We start from the raw sequence: 22112 nt of genomic DNA on the forward strand, positions 1-22112 counted from the left end.
GGGGATACCTACCTACCTACCTAAAAAGACGGCATGATAACAATGGTTCATGTAGTGATCAACCTATTGATTGGCAGTGTTTTATCCGTGTGTTAGTCTATACACTCTATACTGGCGAATGTTTTCACATTAACAAAACTACCGTGTATATAATAATAAAACAACGTTTAAATGTACTAATTTATTTTTACAATTATAATTAATATTTACAAAAACGATTTTATAGATCAGTACTAAAATGTAAGTTTATTAATGTGGTCTTGTAACTAAACACGAACATATTTTGATCGTAAACATATTCCTGAAAAAATGCGTAACGCATATCGTTTATTAGATATTTAGAGAATAAATAACTATTTTGGTTAAACTGAGGCAATCTTTGAAAACAAATAAGTTATCATGATTGAGCCCGGTGGTATGCTGCTTTTACACATTCTTGATTTAAAGGTTCTTCAGCCGAGTCCCATCACAAACTTTGGTATTTGATATGCCACTTGAGGTAATTGCATTATCATGGACACCCTGGAATTTTAAGTAATTTATAGAAATTGTAAAATAGACTGGTTCACACCACCACCTAAGAAGATTCATAAATTCTAATGGACTCAATGTATAAAATTTTGAACGCGTTCGTAGTGTCCATAAACACATCCACCTTTAGATTTGGCCACTAAAGATAGTTGACTATGTTGTACGGATACTCATATTGTCCTCTAGTGGCCTAATCCATGGGTAGATAAAATATTGAAAACGGCAATTAGAAAGTAAAAAAAAAAGATATAAAGAAAAAAAACATTTTTATGAAAGTCACACCAAAATAGGTAAGTAATTACGACACTCAAAATTAAAAATAATACAGAAAGTAAGCGTGTTTATCCTTATCCTCCATGCTAACCTGGAATAATTGTGTTTTTATTTAATCAAGAAAAAGTTATACTGACCTGTCTTTCGTGCCGGAAAATTAAGGCTAATTCCACCACCAGTTATACTTGCTGTACAGAAGGAGGCTCTCTGGATGTAACAAATATTTACAGGTAATATTTTAGATATATACATTTTATTAGTTATACATTGGAAATGTCTTCCCACAAGCTTGTCCTAGTGTGCTCAAATATGTCTACATTTCAGCCATCTGAGAACTTCACTTTTGCCAGGTGCCCCTATTTTTGCTAGAACAAGGCTAGCTCTGTAACTGCGCTTTCCTGGATCATATGCATTAAATAAGAAAAATAGCGCATGCAGATTCCATTAGCCCGTGCAAGACTATTAGAATTTTGAATTAATAAATCAAGATGCAACGAAGTAAGTACGCTACGCCCACGCCACGGGTAGGTAAAAGATTTTTTAAGTTGTTACATTGTGTGTCGTTTGTACTGTAATTTCAAGTGCGCATAATATTTACAAAGCTGTGCCTTGAGAGTTACGGTTAAGCAAGCGTGGTTAGAAACTTACGAAACGGATAAGCCATTGTAAAGCCAGGCGCGCCAAGTCTGGGGCGTCGGCGACGCTCCGTCAATGCGCGCCTCGATTTGGCCGCACAGCGCGCGTCGGTCGTGCGACCGACCCGACCGGGTGTCGCACACCAGCCGCTTGCGGCATTCACCATCGCAAGTCCCGCGGCGCGGGCTGTTTTTCCAGTAGTGCCTAAGAATGACAAAAACAATACTAAGATTTTTTTTATAGTATAGTGCCTAGGAATTAAAATATATATTAAGGTACATAAATATAGGGCAGGGCACCGTTGCATCCGATGCAGACTAAAATAGCATAGAACATTTATTTTTAGGGATGAATAATTTTCGCATTAGCTCTTGCAATCAGACAGCAAATTACTAATTAGCTGTTTACTAATCCAAACCCGTTAGTGATCTATCAATCAGTAAGTGTAAAGATTCATTATCTAGGCTCACTTATCGTAGCGCGTTAATGACTCCAGGCTTGGTATACTGGCTGTACAGTTAGACGAACTCTTGCCTGTAACTTTGAACAACTTGTTGACATCCTAGTGTCCAACCTACTTTCTGCTATGTCTAGTTTTATCTCGAAACACTTCTGTGAACGGTATACGGAATACTATAGCGGTACTTTAAATTAAAAAAAATGTTTACTTGTAATATAAGTTAAAGACGTCCTCTTTGGTGGTCATGTCGTCAATAAACTTGTCCCAATCCTGAGGTCGCAAAGCCGGCATCAAGTATGCAGATCGAGCTGAATATAGCTTGTACCAAATCGGGTACCCAAACAGATTAGCCTCTTTTAAGTTCATAATCCATGTCTCGTGATCAACTACTTGCTGTAAAGAAGAAAAACTATGTTAGTTATTTTGTTCAATTCAATGTTTATTGGATATGTTATAAACCTTTCAGTTACCCGAGTAGTTTGTTCATGGTCCCCATCGACATAATATATTCGATAACCCAAATTTAAATCGTAGTACGGAGTGACAGAGGGCCCTACATAAGCAATACTTGTAGCTCTACCTGCAAAAAAAAAAAATCAAATTAAGTTATCAAAAATGACTACTATTCGTGCACTATTCAACTTGACATGGTTCACTTACCAAGGTCATTGGTATCATAAAAAACTTCGAATTCATCGAAATGAGTATGTCCGAAAAATTGTGCTGTTATCGTTGATTCATATCGATTGACAATAGCGTAGTAATTTCGACTCCATACTTTCAAACAATCAGAATGGCCCGGTGGTGTGTGGCCTATTATGTGAACCTTTTCTCCGCTGAACTCCGCAGATTGTAATTCGTAGATCAACCACTGGAGCTCCGTCGCCGGATCTGTGCTGTTCATTAACAGCCACCTGAAATGAAAGCAGACTGGCCTGTTATAGGATGCTGAATAAATCAAAGGAATAAAATTTATGTTAGTTTTGAGTTTTTTTTTTCTAAAAATACATTATTTCTCAATTCCTTACCAGTTTTTATTATTACAGTAGTTCATATTAAGTGATATGATACGGAAGCCTGGGCGTACGAGGACCGAGTAGAAAGCGCCACGACGCACTGTGTGGGAGACCCCCGCCGGGAGCCAGCGTCGCCACTGAGCATCCAGCTCATCGTACAACCACTCAATGTTCAGCTCCGAAGATGCTATGAATGGTGGAGGGAAACTGAAAACGAAAGTATTCGGAAAGTTAGGTAAGAACACAAAGTAATCTATACTCTATATACAAATATATAAAGCTGAAGAGTTTGTTTGAATGCGCTAATCTCAGAAACTAATGGTCCAAATTGAAAAATTATTTTGTGTTGAATAGACCATTCATTGAGGAAGGCCTTCGGCTATAAACCATCACGCTGCGACTAATAGAAGCGAAGATATAATGGAAAATGTGAAAAAAACAGAGCAGGTATAAATCATAACTTATATCTTCTACCCACGGGGACGAAGTCGCGGGCAACAGCTAGTTTTATTATAAGTCTACAGCTCTAACATGAACGTCTGGAACTGAAGCCAGTCACTAATAGGCATGTCCGTGACAAGATATTGAACTGTCATATGTTATTTGAACCGGTTGGGAAATAAAAGTTGTATTGCAGTGAACACTTATGGCTATAAGGTTATTAATATCAGTGTGGCGTGTCCTTCCACTTACTTGATATTGATCGTAGTTTATTTTTCTCTTTGAATTACTTTTCTTTATATCTTCGCGGAAGGTTGGTGTTTTCATTTATATGTGCAAGATTAAGCAAAAATTCTCTATCAGTTTAGCAATGTTTTATATTTATAAGTATACATACAAATATTAATGGTAGTAGTAGATTTAATGCATTTGTGATCACTTAAAAATAAAATCCACTTACACTTATACATGAATAAATAACAGTAAAATCTATCAGCAAACATTTCCTTAAATTAAAATTTTTAGAATTGCAGAATTACATATATGAATCATCGTATCAACACTTGCCCAGTTGCACTTAACAAATTCTTCCTCTTGAAAGGGATTGTCAATTAAAATGGCCCTTATCTTAAATAATGCGCCGTAAAGAAACTTTAATTACCTATTTACTGGCGAAGATTCATGGTTCCCCAGCGCTGGGAATATAGGGACTCCAGGGAACATATCTGACATCTGTGCCACAGTTTCTTGAAGAACCTTCAAGTTTTCTTCTTTTGTTTGATTCCATACATCATGCGGTGGTAAATCTCCCGTCCACAAAATGTAATCTATATCCTGTAACAAGGTAAAATTACAGTAAGCGAAGTATGTAGGTAGGGTAATGGTGTAAATGTATTGTAGGCAATTTTTTAAGTAAAACTTTTTCTGTGGACTGAGGTAACATACCGTATGGGTATCTGCGATGTGCTTTAACATGTGGTCAATGGTCCGCTTCGGCGTGTCACACTTGCGGTAGTCTCCCCAGCGACCAGCACCTCCGCCCGGCGTCAATGCTGGCCCGCTAGACGCTCGACAGCAGAGAGGCTCGTTGCATTCAGCGTTAGCACCTACATAAAACAAATGTTAGCTGAAATTCTATAATACCATAATAACAATCCACAAAAAGCTCATTAGTCTTTAATGTAGGAGCGCACCTTCAGCGTAGTACGGGTCAAAGTGGGTATCAGATATCTGTAACACTTTGAATGTTGGTGCTTTATCGACAGGAGTGTCAAGTGACGCCCGCACAGTAGGCTTCGGAACCGGAGGGAATGCCACCTCCCACTCGTGATAAGGATTGTAGACGTCGCCACACGCATCTCCTATCACAAAACTACATATCTCATCAGGTCCTATTGTAATACGTTTCAGTACGTATACTACTTCGCTCTGAAAATAGGTAATGGGTAATTAGTATCTTAATAATATTCTGATTTGTTATCTTAGCACGTCTGCTTAGCTCGGCTTTACGATATCTTACCCCAAAAAGTCTTGTGATGCCTTCACATACTCGAGCTGATTGAATTTTTAGGGATACACAGAATTGATAGATCATCTTGTTGATTTCATCTTTGCTCTTACCAAGCCTGATATAATGCTGTAGTAATCCAGCCCCGGCTTTGCAAGCCGTGCATGATACCTTAGACATTACAGAGTGCTCTACTTCGTAATAAACTTGCTTTAAATTAAGAAGTTTGAGAGCTTTTTCTACAAAGACTGGTAGATTTGAGCTCTTGTCGTTATCCCATAAAAGGCGGGAGTAATTTCGTTTTAAAGCAGCCATATGTGCAATAAGTTCAGTCTCATTGGCAGACGGTGGTAGAGTATGATTATAATTGGAGGGAATTAAGAATGGTTCTTCATTTCGTGGGGTTAGGGTCCAATTCCAATCATCTGTTGGTGGCTTCCATTTTATCATAGGTCGATAATTTCTTCCTTTTTGTGGTAGAAATATTGGGTTACCTGTAATTAAAAACCAATACATATAATTTGCTTGTCTGCATTTGTAAAAATCATTTTAGCGTTGAACTTGTTATTAGGATTTTACCTGATATCATCAAAGTAATAGAAAGAATCACAGTCAATGGTATTAGCCATTGTATCCGTATAATCATAACTGTGAAGTGAAGAAGGAAGTATCTGAAACAACAAAAAATTGCGTGTTAATAATGATCACTTCTCGCTAAGTACAAGTAAGGTGTCAATCGTACGGGCTAAACAAGGTTTTTAATTGCTTCATGACTTAAATTAATGTCAATCCCTTTAAACATGATGATGTTAATAAGTTAAAGCTCAGGATGAAAACGACGTATTTCAAAGTAGATTCTGTTGAGGATGAGAGTTCTTTGTACTGCAGTTGGTAGAATGCCAGCGAAAATGCGAGAATTTCACTGGCATTCAAGAGTCAACACATGATAAATTTCACAAGAGGTGGAACTCATTGTACTAACATAGGCAGCAGAACCTGACAATAGTGTGTTAAACAAGCAGTTTGCAAGCCCAAGTGCCACAAATTACGACAGTTTGATCACTCAACATATTGCGTCACCCGAGTCCTGTGCCATATTACTTATGTAATTGAAAACGTACCTATATCACGTCGTTACAGTTTGTCATTTATGCAACTACTCTTAACAACCTTTGCACGTATTAATTATAGTAGACTTATGAATGTGTCATCATGGTCCACAGTCTACGACAAGAGAATATAATTTGAATAACTTTTTAATAGGGTCTTGACAGTTTATTAGGGTGAATGCTAATGTTAAGTTAATAATAACGATACCAGTCTTAGGAATCAAAGACTTTGCATACATATAAAGTGATATGACTCATGAAGTGTATTGTCCTTACGCGCTACTTCCTTTGTATTCTTAAGAGAAATCCAAGTTACATACAAACTATTCATTATTTACTTTACATAGTTGGCTATAAATAATGTAATTCCGAAATGTTTATTTAGATATTAATGTAATGCTAGTAGTAGTTGCAATAGATTAACTTTTTGTGCAAACAGACCCTGACCAGATTAAAACTTATGTCACATTTTAGTAGGTACAAATATGCAAGATCGTCTCCGAAAGGAAGGTCAACGACTGCCGCCAACCGGAGTCTTAAGTAGGGTCTTTATAGTGGCCAACTTCTTTTATATTTTACCAAGCTAGGGCTTGGAAAAATGACCGTATTTTTACATACATGCTAACGAGTTTTCTGTTAATATTGTATGAATGTAATATTGTTGAAATGATGCATCTCATATCTTAACAAATGATTTTTCTGTCATATCTAGCTATAATTCAATCGGCATTGCGGACTGGCTTTTGCCACAAGTAGTAAATCGAGTTTGTCACCATTGGCAGTAAAGAAAATTAGACAGCTTTCTTGACGTAGACTGGTACAGCCTAGTCTAGAGTTTTCTCGATACATTATAAAACTTTTTTTCAGTGGGTTCCGCGGTCCTTTTTGCCGAAACCAAAAGATAGCTTATAAGCACTTCGAGTCCTTGTACAAAATACACTCTTGCAGTTATATAATTGGAAATGAATTTGGAAATTATCAAATATGTTTAATTATACGTTTTGATGTTATTTGTATTTTATGGCAGCCTGTTCGATAACGTGCCGTGATGTGGTTGTATAAATATGTACCTATTAATTATACTCATTTACAACACTTATTAATAACTTACCTAACCTGCACCAACTTAGATTAGTGTAATTAATGTGAGTAAGGTCGATAAGAAAACAATTAGTACTTGGTAAAAAGAGATTATATTGAATAGATTTAGATTTTCATTATACTACCATTATATTAGGGATATAATATATTCATAATTACATGAATATGCCTTGAAATTGTTGTTGCCCGCATATTTTATCATTAGTTCTCTAAGCGCGGGTTATAAGTACATGTCAAGTACCTACCTATGTGTTAATTATTAGTGCAAACTGTGCAATGCCTACCCAACATAGTTCAATAAGTACTACCCAGTGCTTACCTACTAAAGTAGCACTTTTAATTTTATATCAATCGACTTCAAACAAGAAGTTTTAAATACGTTTGTATTTCTTCAACACAAATAATTTCGTCATAAAACTTCGTAATCTGAAAGTAAAATATACTAACATAGATGTTCCTATTAACTATGCAACTTACGCAATCAATTGATGACTAAATCTACTTTTTTGTCAGTTAATGACAAACAACAATATTTATAGAGCTTTGTCGAGTCAAAAGCGAGAACACGACATTCGAATAGTTTTATACAATTATTCTGCAGCTACTAATTAAAAATATGTTTTGTTCTTTTAAGCCTATAGTTAGCCACCTGATAAGATATTCATCAAATGACCTAGAGTTAAGCTTGCTATAAAGCCATTTTTACCTTAGTCCGTATTCTCAAGTACTGATCTACTATTTTATGGATTATAATAATATTCTACTACTAGCTGACCCAGCAAACGTTGTTATGTAAAATGAAAGAAAGTATTGATGTCCAATTCTCAAACTACCTAATATCTTCACGAAATTTCATCGGTCGAGCCGTTTCGGAGGATTTGAATCATCTTCACCGTGACCCGAGAATTATATATATTTGATGTGCATATAGTAAGTAGACAATGGGTAGGTAGAATAAATGACAAAAGCGTTCTTCGTTTAAATCGTGAAAGTCATAAAAGCGCTCTCTCTTTCTCAGCATACGATATCCTCTGTATAGTCGTCCGGTATCCATAAAGGTCCGTTATTCTATCCGTTTAGGTAGTAAATAACTTATAAACAAATTGAAGTTCTCGGTAATATTATATTATAATCCCAAGGAATTACAATTTTAAATTAAAATAGTAACAATAAACTAATAAAGTCGTAAATCCTAGACGGTAATCCTAGAGAAAGTAGGTCAACAATGACTTATCTTTTCGATAAGCTTATTTAAATATCTATTGAAAGATTTTATCAAAACTTGAATATACATCGATTTGATGATTATTCACACTAAAGTGACATTTGTATGGTATATGTACATACACACATACACACATTAAAGTTGTGTATGAATAACGATACTGTAAATTGTTGTTTATGTAACAAATCTTTATATTAAATTTACATTAATAATAAAGACATTCATAAGTTTCAATTAGGCACTGTTCATAAAATATGCAAAGTATCTAAGTCTCTTGTCATATTTTATAACGTCTCGCGCCATTAGTTTCCTTATGTAGTTATGACAGTGCGAAATTATAAGTACAAAAGATATAAACTAGCCTTACATGCTTACACAATAGGCCCATAACATAGGCACCTACTTGTACAACTCATACTTGCCAGACTAATGAGAGCTAGCTTTTAAATAATATAAAAAAGGCAATTCTATCTTTGAATTGGTATTAAATCTATGTAGTAAACAAAGAGTATTTATTCGATTTTATGAATAAATACTCTTTGTTATGTTGACACGTGTAATGCAATCGTAATAGTATTAAAGCAGGCTATTTCTGTAAAGCGTGAGGTGTGAATGTTACATGAGTCAGCGGATTTTACAGACGGCAGTAGTACGCGGACGTTGAGGTTGCCACTTTCTCCCCGCTTCATTGACTCTGTTGGAAAGTGACGGTCGTATCGCACGATGCGTTTGCTCACCTATCGTACCCGTAACTCCTCGACAACAATGCAATTGCTCAATACATATTGTTGTAGTAATCTGGTACATACATCTTGACTATTACGCCTTAGTCTTAGAACACATACAACGAGTCTGTTTGCAACGAGCCGTCTTGTACTGTAATCAGCTGACTGTACGGGGAATTTAATTTATTTACTTCGTTTCCTTGAATTACCTGTTGCTTGGAAAGCCAGTGCTAGTTATATTGTCTGCAGGCCCGAGTAAAGCTATATAATATATATATAACAACTATTAGCGCGTTTGGCGGTGTTTGTCTACTCCTCCCCGGAACTAAATGTCAAAAATAAAATGACAGCAGGTGAAGGTTGTCAGGAAATGGCGTCGGAAAATATTGTTTTTTACAAAACGAGTTTTATCTGCATAAAACACTATATTTGATTATTCTATAAACGAATAAAGATTAATAGATATATTTTCTATGTATCAGGAATCAAAAAACAAATAAAAACCGAAAAAGTATGTATATTCTACTAGTTGGAAGTTTTTAAACCCATCCTGTGAGTTTGATTACAAGAAATATACAAATATTGAAACCAAATATTGAGAACAAGGGCCTATGCTATCTAATTACGTAAACAATTAGATGAAAGACGTTGAGATGTTTATAATAAAACCACATAAACATTGACGTGGCAAAGCATTGAAACAACTAGTGATGTTCCATCACTTTTTGAAACTTTATCGATAATTGGTCTTTTTGTAAGGTATTTAGTATTTGTAAATAAAAATACAATATAATTAAAAAAAGTATATTTATTTACGATGAAACATGTAAAATAAAAGAAAAAATAAATAAATGCAAAAACATGAAGGCATTTTTATTGACAATTTATAATTAAGTTGTTCAGATGTGTACAAAAAACAATAATTCGTCTTTGCTGTTATGGAGAAGGGCGATGAAGTCTTGAGGAGCCTCGTAACTTGGACGCCAAGCTGACATTCTGTAAAACAAAACGGAGAAAATCATACCTTTCGACACACTTATCTATTCAAAACATTTTATTACTATAAGTAATTAAAAAAATATAACAACATACAATCATCACTAACAAATAAAAATAAATACTATATTACTATAATACGAAAACGTAAATTATTATGAGTAGGTATTAATAAAAATAATTAATAATAGATAATAAATTAAAATAAAATAATTAATTAAAATTTTTCATACTCATTACAATATATAATCATAACTATCGATAAAAAATACTATCTATTCAAAACGTAATATTATCATAAGTAATAAAAATAATTAATTAAAATTATATTAAAGCATTACAATTTTCAATCGACACGATCGATTAAAAAAAAAAATATCGTACATTTATCGACACACTTCATTCCCTAAGAAAAAAATAAAAAAAAATAAACAAAAAAAATTCACTCGGATTTAGACTTTATAACTAACGGGATAAAGACGAAAATCGACGGGCTGAACATTTGTCAACAAACCGCCATTTTTATATATTTTTTTTATAAATAACAACAAATTTAAGCTTACTATTATTTTACAAAAAATGGATAAATACATTAATAAATCGCCGTGAAACCTTGCACAAATTACTTAATAGCATATAAATAATGCATTTTACTGTATTTACTAAACAAAATCACAATAAATCACTCGGAATTCCTAAACATTCTTACGGATTTTATCTGGCTTTATCTAATTGTTATAACAATGTATTTCTTACAACTAATTACCTAAATAGCATAATTATAAACAAAATAATCACATTAGTAAGAAAAAACAGCACTAACCTCAGACAAATTTGTGAAATCCGCAAAAAACAACACTGCACCACACTGCGCAACGGCCCGCGCAAATGACAAATGTCTTGATCAAATTTTAAATAATGGCGCGTAGATTACGTTTCGTTTTTGGTTCACGACATAGAAAATGTCACTAACGACACATGTCACTCAACTTCTTTATACAAAAGTAGTTTGTAAACAGTGATTTCAAGTGTTAAAGTCGAGTGGACAGGCGCGGTGCCCGGGCACCGCGCGGGGCTATAGGGAAAAGTCGCGTTATGTCAAACGCGGTGCCCGGGCACCGCGCGGGGCTTTATGGACTATCACGTCGATACACGCTACAGACAACAAATTGTATTGAGGTATTATTCTCTATTACAGACATGCAATGATCCTTCTGCACGTGTAACGTGCTGTTGATTTATTAAACGCTTAGGTTTACTTAAAGCGGCCATAAAAAATATATAATGATGATATTAAAATATTAGTAGCAATATTCATACAGATAAAAAGGTTTTATTCAATGTTAAAAGACGTTGAAACTGACCAGATGCTGTTACACCATGGCATGGTTAAGTAACGAAATAGATTGTGATATTAAGATCATGGCATTTAGAAGGCGCATTGCTCTACATCCGAACGGTTTTCCGGCACTTATATAAACTTATATTATTCCTATTCATAAATGCTAAAACGCATGTAACTGTGTTAATATTAATTTGATGCTACCGTACATATATATTTCTTTGTTTATAATAACGAAGCTGAGTAATAATAATACGTTCAACCAAGGGTTTATCATGTTGACGTCTTTGAAAACAACTATTATATCAATTGTTTTGTTATACTAACACAGTTTAATGAAGATTGTGTTTGACTATTAAGGGACCATCCATTAATCACGTGAAGTTTGAGGGGGGGGGGGAGTTAGTGCCCTCTCTGTTCCCTTTCTGTCCTTCCATTGGCGCAATCTCTACAAAATTTTAAAATGCGCGCAACAAACGAAAAGTCGGTTCGGTTCTCGAAATTGAACTTTTCGTAGGTTTTACACACTATCAAATGTAGTAAAGTTTTATAGAAAACATTTTTTGCAATCTAACGCACGGTGAGTAGCAAGAGTTTAGAGATTAGGTGAGATGCCACAAACTTTGACTGTAAGAAATACTTTCTCGTCGCTGACATGTAATTATTATACTTGCGTGTCTTTGTATGTTTAAGCACTGCTTTCCTCACAAATTTGGCTGTTACGTCTGTAAATTCTCTCTATAGTTTGCCAGAGCCAAGAAATTACAAAAGAAATATACACGTAAACTTAAGAACGGTGCGGTTATCGAAAGACTATGTCCAGAGAATATTTAAACATGGGAACATTTTTTCCAACAAAGTCAAATGAAAGCGATTGATCGTTGAAGTCTGTAATAATGTAACAAACTGTTGTTGTCCGCATATTCCAAAAAAAAAAACTAAGTAGGTGTCCGCCCTAAATGCCACCTATCGGTTTAAAAATATAACTAACTAGCTTTTCGCTCGCGGCTTCGTCCGCGTCGAGGTCGGTTATATCGCGTTTCCAAGAGAACTCTTTAAAAATCTGGGATAAAAACTATCCTATGTTCTTTCTCAAGGACAATTCTATCTTTGTACCAAATTTCACTAAAATCAATTCAGTGGTTTAGACATGAACGCGTAACAGACAGACAGACAGAGTTACTTTCGCATTTATAATATTAGTAGGGATTAGTCCAGCTTTTGAGGAGATTATGTTAGTACTCACATAATTATACAGTTAGTAATAAAATAATCTTGCTGGTGTTAATAACTTCGGAAGCACATTAAATTCATGACAACCGCCTGTGTATCTGAATATGTATAAATTATTTTCTATAAAATTATGAATATTTCTACCTATTAATTTCTAAACTACGTCCTTTCACCAAGGTCCATAAAATTTTACTGTTTATGTTACTTTACAACTTTTTACCACACGAGTGTATCGAATTTTATTTAAAAGAAAAATACTGACTTTTTTTCTGTTCGTTTAATGGCGACTCTCACAGTAACAAAGTATCTGGTCATTGTACAGACACATCACTGCATCATAAGGTTACCTGAGGTTACAAGTGTCAGATATATTAACTTTATGTATCGACCATTTCCTCCGATCAAAATGCTTTTCATTTCTATACAGTTTGTATATCCATCTGATGCAGCAATCCGTATCACAGCACCACAGCATAGCACCCATCAAATAAACTTTATTGTTACGTAAGTTCTTCTTGGATGATACAATCGAATCAAGGATTATTCATCCAGGCCACTTTCTTTCGATTGCAACAGACCTGGTACAACCGGCGTCCACTTTCACTGATACACAATATACTCCATTTGTGGTTATGAGAATGATTTTGAAAATTGTTACGTAATATTATTACAATATTATTCATCTACTTTGCTATGGATGTGTTACAAATGGACAATTTCGTTCCTTAGGCTTAATCTGTGTCGCTCTTTGAATTTTAGATTAACTTTTAGATTATTCATTTATGTACATAACTAAATAAAGTATTATTTCTTACTACTTCATAGTAGCTAGGTTTTATTAATTTCAAGATCTTTCGTGAATAAATTAATTGATTTCGCTCTCGTCTCAATTACATCGGATTTTCACCATCGTTCACAAAAGTTGCTGAACATATAAGATATCCTAATTAATTTTCAATTCATCAAGTATCTAAGTAGTCTTTACCGAGGTCTCAAAATTTTCTATTACATCCTAGTTTCCTAAACCAGTCTAGATTTCTTGTTTTGTCATGGAAGTAAAACCTGTATGCAGGTTTTACTATCTTGGATGATGTTGGTACTGTGGTAGGGAGGCGCACAATCACCGTCTCACTCTGCTAAACCGTTATAGCACCTGTCACCACATCGCATACGGAACATTGCACTTGCGTAATGATTGCCTTCCGTAGCCTTTCAATTTTGAACCTGAAAGACTAACACCGGCTAGTCATTCTCTTTTTCAAAGAATAGGTCTTCTATCCAAACGGTACTTTTAAATATTTTCTATTCTTTTTTTTTGACCCAGTATGTACGTATTTACAATTTGAAAAAAATATTTCACATAAATAGATTGATATTGTAAATCGTTCCGATAACAACATGCGGGTTTATTATTATGCAACAGCATTCTACCCCGCATCATAAATTAAATTCCATTAGTTCACAATACATTGAGATATAAGTATAACAAGTTGAGCATCCTCTATCTATATCTTATCTAGGTTTCAGTACGTTCTAGTGCAATTTTTTTCTATATTGTTTTTATAGTCTCGTTGTATAGAAATCGATAGAATAAATTAATTGAGCCACGCGGAATCATAAAAAAAAAATGTTATTTTTGTAACAAAGGAACACTCTTATGGCGATTCGGAGATTGGACGTTAGATGCCTGATCGTTGACCGTAACTTTTATTAGCAATTTCAAAGGTTCTTACCTATTGTTTCAAACCACTTTTTTGCCGTGCAATGGTAATCAACATATTGTGATACTAAAAATATTTTCTATAATGCAAGGAAAAAGGCAATCGTGATATTCGCGCCTCTGGCATGCCAGCCTATTATTGTAAATGAATACTGTACAGTTAGTAGGTACTTCTACATAAGTTTTTGTTACTTGTATAAGGTTTATTCGTTGCGTATGTGTTGTCGCATGCCCTTTAAGCTGGAAAACAAAGCTAACTGTTTATTCGATATCTATATTGTCAATAGCCTTGATACAAGTAAATCGTGCAATGATAAATAGGACATCTTTGATAAAGTCTTAATACTACCGTTATAAGAACAACGCATTTTAATTATTTACCAGTCAAAACTAATAAGTTGTAATACTGTGCAACGAATTGAATTCACTGCATCAAACAATGTTTATGGAACCGCATCGTGCAAAATAAATTAAATTGTTTGCTATTTTAGCGTAAAAATTATATTTTCACGGGTGTCATAAAGGACCGGAACATAATACATAATAACAGAAAGGATGTTGATTTAATTATCTACGGTACAGCGAGTGGAAAATTAAAAAGAAAATAACTAAGAAATAACAAAATATATGTAGACGAGCATCTAAATATGAACGACGGCTACTAACCGATTTAAAGGACTATTAAGTAGGACTTTTGGGAAAGTTATTTTTGTTGAATATTAGCTCACCAGTAAAAATCAGAATGACAAACATGCATATGAGGCAGAGTATGGACAAGCTTAATGCTTTGGTTCCATTAGATACATATAAATTAACAATGGCAAAGTATATTAAATCTAATTGCAATTGTGCCGGTCGCAACAATGCCGGTCACAAATACCTAGTGACATGAACAACGGTTGCACTTTTTACTTTCTGGAGAGTGCGTTCACACGCACCGTCCCGACTGGCATCCAGAATCCCTTTGTAAAAACTTTCGTTTGGTTCATCGAACTTACTTTCACCTATTGTAAGCACATGCTCTCATCGGAATGCACTTCAATTATATTTGTTAGCACGTCCCGCGTCTTTGATATTAATATTGTTGGAATTTTTTGTATTCACTTTATGTACCCTTAACGCTCACTGGAAAATTAGTTTTCTTCTTAAATGTCTGGCTACATGATATTTTGACCGTGTACTTTTTAATTGTGTGTAATAAAAGAACATGAATTTGAAATATTAAATAAGATCATGAATCATATAATAGTTAAGTGTAGCAAATGTCCCGAATTGCTCTCATTGGCGAAATTTTCCTAATTCTTGGCACGCAACTCTCGTGTTTGAATGTGGAACGTTTCGTTTACTCTCCTTCTTAAATTCACTTAGGTGAGACGGTAGACAAAGAATTTAATGAACATTATTAAATTTAAATTAAGCAGAATTGAGCGAAGTTGGTGGAGGTTGAGGGCGCGACTGGTCATTGCTCAGATTTTTCTCATTTGCCATTCAGTGTCCGCGACGCGCTGCCCAAGCTATCTATAGTGAAGTATAAATAGTGTTAGTTGCCGGCCTGGACGCCGGAAAACGTGTACACACGTCTAAACAATTAAATTAACATAAATTCTCGGTGTTAATATAATTGTCATTAAGATAAATTGAAATCAGTTTTCTTTGTTTTTTGTACTCCTAAGGTGAGTAATGACAATTTATTGTCTCTCTATAGTTCATTCGAATAGCTGTGAACGATTCTTGGCCGTAACACGATCACAATTACACATCTTTTAGTTAATTAATCAAGAATCTAAATTGTTGCGTAGATAACTCGCATACGTCCGATGAATGTACTTGTTAATACAAAGACGGAACGCTGTTCTCACAATTATACAGTAATTATTGTATAATGCATGGAAAGTTACTTACCTTTTGTTAAGACTAGTTTTCGTTTACGTGCTAGAAAATATAACAACACTTTCCTAATTCTAACAAATTATTTATTTTTAAAACAAGTAAATTAATTAATTCCCCAAATTAATTTTACTTTTGTGTAGTTGTAACTAATAAAAAATAAACGAAATAATGTTAAAAAATAACGTTGTACGCTAGTAACGTTAATAAAGCACTTGTGAAAATCAGACGACAATTGACCCCAGCAATGTACGACGGCTATGATAAAAAGACTGACCTCTAGCGTCGATTTGAGTCTTACGATTACGCAGACATTGTTTTTAAATGCGACCTATAAGCAAATAGAACGATAAAACAATATTTATCGAATAACTGACCTTAATTTAAACTGTGCTTTGTGCTAGATACCAAGAAGATCGAAAGACGTATGTATGACACTTATCTTGAACTTGTTAGTTAAACATTCAATTTATTTTGATAATTACTAAATAATTAAATGAATAAAGATTTTTAAATTTATTTATCAAAACAGGTTATTCACCTTGTAGGTTTCCCACACTAATAAGTTGTATATACGATCATCCTTGCGTGAAGCAGTGCAGATCTCGAGCAGGAAACACATTATTAGTAAAACAAATAGTAAAGTCTTATTTATGCATTTTATATCGATTTGAAATGATTTATGAATTTGAACCGTTATTTAAATCTTATTACGGAAACAAATACAGTTAGTTGTCTTTTTACTTGACTACAATATCTAGGTCAGGGGTATACCGTAACTTCTTTGGATTGTTTTCCTACTCCATAGTAAAGTGGATCATTCTCACACCAATTAGGGCAATAGGTTATTTCGTATAGAAGATAGTAAAAGGACAAAGTGTGTCGGATGTCACAGCGGTGTAACAGACACAAGGAAGTGTGAAACCAATAGCCGTACGTAATCATGCTAGCATGCTCCTTCATGCGACACAGCAGTCGCGCGACGTTCACGTGTTTTGCCTTCAATACAAATGAACAAGATTCATCCATCAGCACAGTTAATTAAAAACAAAATTGAAATTGTTTTCCATCAGACAGAAACGAATCAGGAACTCTACAATCCGTATACATTTCGTATATACCTGTCTCCTTTGTTACATTGTGTAAACACGGTGATAAACTCAGCCACGGTTTTTGATTGAATTCTTTTATCGACACACATCTGCATTGCTATAAATGGCAATGAATTGAATACTACGGTTATTTGATGCGTCTATATATCAACTGTAACGATAAAGCAAGTTAAAAAATGGTTAAACTTACAAATAGATTTGATAGATATTCAATGCACACGAGAATATCTTGAATAACAGATGGCCTTCACACCAACAATATAAAATTTTCGGCCTAATTATAAGCTATTAGAGATTGATCATCAGTTATTGAAGGTTAAACGCACATAACGAATTTACGCAGTCACAATTCGCGAATGATTAAACATTTTAAACAAAATCGCAACGTGTGCCTACTAATTCCTTATTATTCATAACGTGGCCTAAATAACACATATCATGGCCATGACTGAAGAACTTGGTCGATATGTTGCATTAGTACTTATAATTATTAGTACTATCTAATAGATACGATGTTCTTATTGTAATTCTACGTTGTGTACATAGTTCATTTAATATTGCTGTAATTTCACTGCCTGAACTGAGCGCAGAAGTTCACTATTTTTTAATGCGTTTACCGATTACAAAAACAATTCGCGTCCATGTTTGTTCTCATGTAGCTATGCAGTCCTACATCACAGACCTAATATTATTATTTAAATTAAGTATGGTAATACTAGCTTTCACTCACGCCTTCGCCTGCGTGAATGTTGAAAACCGCGAAGGCCTTATTCATCCTTTAAGTCACAGATTTCTTTATATTTTTCAGTGTTTAACTTAGTTGAATGATGATCTAATTATAACTTCAAGACTCGGAGACACAGACACAGATTTTTTGCAAATAATTGTTAAAGGAAAATACAGACGGTTATTATGTTTTATCAAGTAGAGCTCTAATTCAATTCGACCTCTAGACAAACTGAACTGAAGTTAATCAAATTCGTTGGAGTGAAACTACTTTATAGTTTAGTTTTAATTTTACATCACAATCATACAAGACAATTTCTATGTAATCTAAACCATTATAAAGGTCTGTACTGCAATAAAGTCCTAGTCTATAATAATAATAAATGTTTATTTCACATAAAAAGCTACACCGTTTATATAAGACACTGGATCCCGCACTAGGATACCCTGTGTTGCAGGGTCCAGTCTCTTTCGATGAGTGCAGTTTCAAAAATACGAATACAAATGCAAAGGTAACAATATGAAAACATAAATTAATCTTAAGGTAACGGTGTGTGTGTGTGCGTTTGAGTATGTGTGTGGATGTGTGTTTGTGTGTGAGTGTGTTGGAGTATGTATTCATAATTGCAACAGCTTAAGTTATCCGAAAAGTAGAGACCGCCTTTATGAACATATTTTTTAGAAATGTTATATTTATCCAGCACTCCACAATATTATGTTTATTGAAATAATTATGACTACCTTATCGAAACAGTTATTTTCATTATTCGTCACAACGTTATATTACTCAATTACAATTTTAAATGATTACTCGAATTCATTTAAATGTTGACTTTGCACATTAATGTGAACTTTAGGAAAATATATGAAGTATTTATAGCCAATTTAATAAATTTTCCTTAAGGATGTTTTTAATAGATTAATTGAAATTTACCGATACTTTACGTTTTACGATAATTAAGCGCAAAACTCACTTTTCTTCCTAACGACATGTTGGGCGCGACTTGGTCCGCGTCGTTATGAAGATTAAAGTTATATATTTTTAAATTGGATGAATGGTTTTAGAGCGATCGCAACTGCCCTCCATTTGTAACATATTTTATAACTGCTCTGTTCCTATGAAATCGTATCGAGATGGTAAATATCGCAAGCCTTCTTTAATAAATGGGCTATCTTACGGCATAATTTTTAGATAGATAAGCAACCAAACAAGCTAAGGAACAAACTCTTCAGCTTAACAGTATGGGTATAGATTCAATGATTTCCAAAAAGATTACGTGAGAATTAAAACCTTATTCAACTACTATATTTTATCCCTTCTTATAGCTAAAGTATGCGATAAATAAAGTCCTTTTGTTGGTGTGCTCGGAAATGTCGCTGATAAACAGAATAAAACAATAAATTTCTTGTGAGACGGACACTTCGTATTCAATCCTTTGTTACGAAATAAGGATGCTTTGTTGTAGACCTTAATCGCTGTTAATTATTTTTAACACGAACCTATTGGCTAATATCGCCTTCATTGATTCCCTTGTCTTACGATCTGTGTAATTACTTAGTTTTAATAATACCATGTCTAGCAGTATTTAATTTTTTTAGAGGAACTCCTTGCTGTTTATCTAGGAAATAAAATATATATCTTTATTAAGTCCATTGCTGGAAATAGGCTACCCCCTAGTTTCTATAATAAAAAAAAACTGTAAATTACTAGCTCACGGCGAAAACCTTTGTTTTCATATCACTGTTTAATTAAAAAGTTTGAAATTGATTCCGGTAAGAACCCCTTTAAAATCTTCAAAGTAGACGTACATAAATGTAAATTTAAATATTTATTTAATTGCTATTATCAATATTTTACGACGATGCCTGATACAACATTATGCATTGAATGTTTTTCATTATCTCTTGAACCACGGCAAGCTTTCCATTTATGACGCAAACGCATCCTTACACAAACAACTTTCCGATGCTGTTACTCTTGCTAACTTCCATCTTAAATAGTAAGTTGATGTAACATTCTTTACTGCATCGAGATCATCGCTTTTTACGACGATGCGAAAGTGCGTTGATGCTTGTATTTAATAAGCAAGTAAATTATTATCTTCTAGGTTACAGGGTAGACTTATAAAGGGGATTTGTACGTTTTAAATAAAAATAAGCCAATTTACAGTAGTGTTAGTCCAATTGAATGTAAAAACCCTTTTGAAAGCAATTAATTTTGAGGTGATTATTTCTTATGTGGTAGCTGTAGGTTTAATTAGGAACGTAATAGATTTACGTATTAAGTATAATTAAGAGCATTGGTGTCGCAAAATACCCAATGTGGGTATTTGTAAATTAGCTCACAGGTGGTGAAAATAACCATGTATTAAAATTACATTAAAGCATGTCATGCGCGTTCCACATACGGGTTATCCATACAACAAGCGTTGTAAGTTGTTTGTCAATAAAACTATATTTTATTCTTGAAATTATTACAGCGATTTATATTCTATAGGGGTTTAAAACGTTCCATATCACTTAACAATTCTGAGCACAGCAAAAACCGCCGTTAACCTGCTTTGGCATGCCAGAAAGAAAGTAGTCGCTATCAAACTTTGGTTTGGTTGGAGCGATGCGCAAAAATAGTGAAATTATTTTGATATGTCTAAGTAATTTAATTCATTAGGATGTCTTTACGTTTATAATTTATGAGTAAGAATGTAATTGGACAACTTGTGTACTTTTTTTCGGAGTTTTAAAAGTTCGATAAGATTGTAAGTTCTGTTTTACCCTGTAAATGTAATAAAGTTATTTTAAAGCATGCAGTAGTACTGGCTAAACCAAAGTCTAGCACTTAGTTCTCCACATTCCAATACCAACGTCTTCGGTAAACAAAGTAGGACTCTACATTATCTGAAAGGAGATGACTGCGAGAAACGTTCGAAGCATTTGTAGTTGTGTACATAAAATATGCACAATTTGCTTTCTTTTCTCGAAATAATACTTCGGATATACAAGTAACTATTGAGTAAAGTTAAAAAAAACAATGTCACGACTTGTACTCTCTTTAAAATTAGGAATATTCTGTTTAGTTTTCCTTATTTAGTATCCAAATAAATATGAGCTTACGATGTATTCGAGTACTAGTATCACCAACCTTAGTATAACCATACCTTTACGGTTCACCGACTATTTAAATTATTGTGGGTAGAAAGAGTCAGCTGTTGTCACAGTATCTGCGTCCCCATTAAAGAATACATTATAAAGTTGCCCATTACAACGTTTTTGTTATTGCACATTCATTTATAAATTAAATAGTTTAATCAACACATTTGTGATAAAACTGGTAGTACCTATTATGTTTACTGTAGATTATAATTACGACGGCGTTTATTATAGAAACGTAGTAGCTATTTATAAATCGTAGCTGAAGCTCTAACAGCTGAAGTAAATTAGATTAGTAGCGAATATCGTAACCAATAAGCGGACAAAATAACAGTCCGCGACTTGGTAACTCGATGTCGTTTCGGTGAGAAGTGGGACATCTGACTTTCTGACCTACACACGTTATTCTTGGATATTTGGTTTGTGAACAAATCGAAGAATTTAAACAATATATTCGTATAACAAACTATGCGTGTAACTTTCTTCCCCGCATTGTGAAAGTTTCTTGTTATTTAATAAATAGACTCAAAGCAAATAATTTGCAACAATAAAATATTTTGTACAAACTTACCTTAATTGAAAAGATGCGGTCAGTCCCTTACATGAAGTCTATCCAGAGGCGAAACAAATGCGTGCTGATTAGTGAGCGAACAACATTTCACTCGTTTTCGTGTTGAACAAATAAAAACGTCGCATTCACATACTAATTAATTTTCGAGAGAAAATGCGCGACGTACGGTATAACGCGCATACGGATAGCTGTGTGACAGTACACTGAGGTGTGTGTCGGAGCCGCAACACGTCCGAGCGAACGAGGCGAGGAGGTGGGCGAATGACCACAACCGCACGCGGCGCGCGCAGTGAGAGTTGTGCCTTCCTCCACTTGCGTGTCGCAGGCACCACGCGGCGGGCCGAGCCTCGAAGG

General features: G+C 34.3%; 1 protein-coding gene across 3 annotated transcripts; it reads right to left on the reverse strand.

The window, feature by feature from the left end:
- Positions 1–166: 166 nt before the first annotated feature.
- LOC113496969 (sphingomyelin phosphodiesterase) lies at positions 167–22044 on the reverse strand. 3 transcript variants are annotated; one of them, XM_026876380.1, is made up of 13 exons: positions 21759–22044; positions 5444–5535; positions 4877–5358; positions 4551–4785; positions 4303–4463; positions 4019–4191; positions 2929–3123; positions 2561–2814; positions 2371–2480; positions 2109–2293; positions 1453–1644; positions 942–1011; positions 167–522 (listed from the first exon to the last, which is right to left on the reverse strand). In XM_026876380.1, exons 2-12 carry the CDS (start codon positions 5508–5510, stop codon positions 984–986), a joined length of 2082 nt encoding a protein of 693 aa, XP_026732181.1. In that variant the 5' UTR covers positions 5511–5535; positions 21759–22044; the 3' UTR covers positions 167–522; positions 942–983. The 3 variants fall into 3 exon arrangements, with proteins under 3 accessions (XP_026732181.1, XP_026732179.1, XP_026732182.1); XM_026876378.1 differs by lacking the exon at positions 942–1011; XM_026876381.1 differs by lacking the exons at positions 167–522; positions 942–1011 and having other exon boundaries at positions 1449–1644.
- Positions 22045–22112: the final 68 nt, after the last annotated feature.

Source organism: Trichoplusia ni, chromosome 8 (assembly GCF_003590095.1).
Source record: "Trichoplusia ni isolate ovarian cell line Hi5 chromosome 8, tn1, whole genome shotgun sequence".
NCBI lineage: Eukaryota > Metazoa > Arthropoda > Insecta > Lepidoptera > Noctuidae > Trichoplusia > Trichoplusia ni.

What these genes read in the sequence shown, in the direction of transcription:
- LOC113496969 (XM_026876378.1), bottom strand. Translation starts at nt 5,510, where the DNA reads ATGATTATACGGATACAATGGCTAATACCATTGACTGTGATTCTTTCT. An exon ending in GTCTTTAACTTATATTACAA is followed by an intron (nt 1,645 to 2,108) that starts GTAAACATTTTT and finishes TGTCATTCTTAG; the next exon opens with GCACTACTGGAAAAACAGCC. An exon ending in TACAATGGCTTATCCGTTTC is followed by an intron (nt 523 to 1,452) that starts GTAAGTTTCTAA and finishes TTAAAATTCCAG; the next exon opens with GGTGTCCATGATAATGCAAT.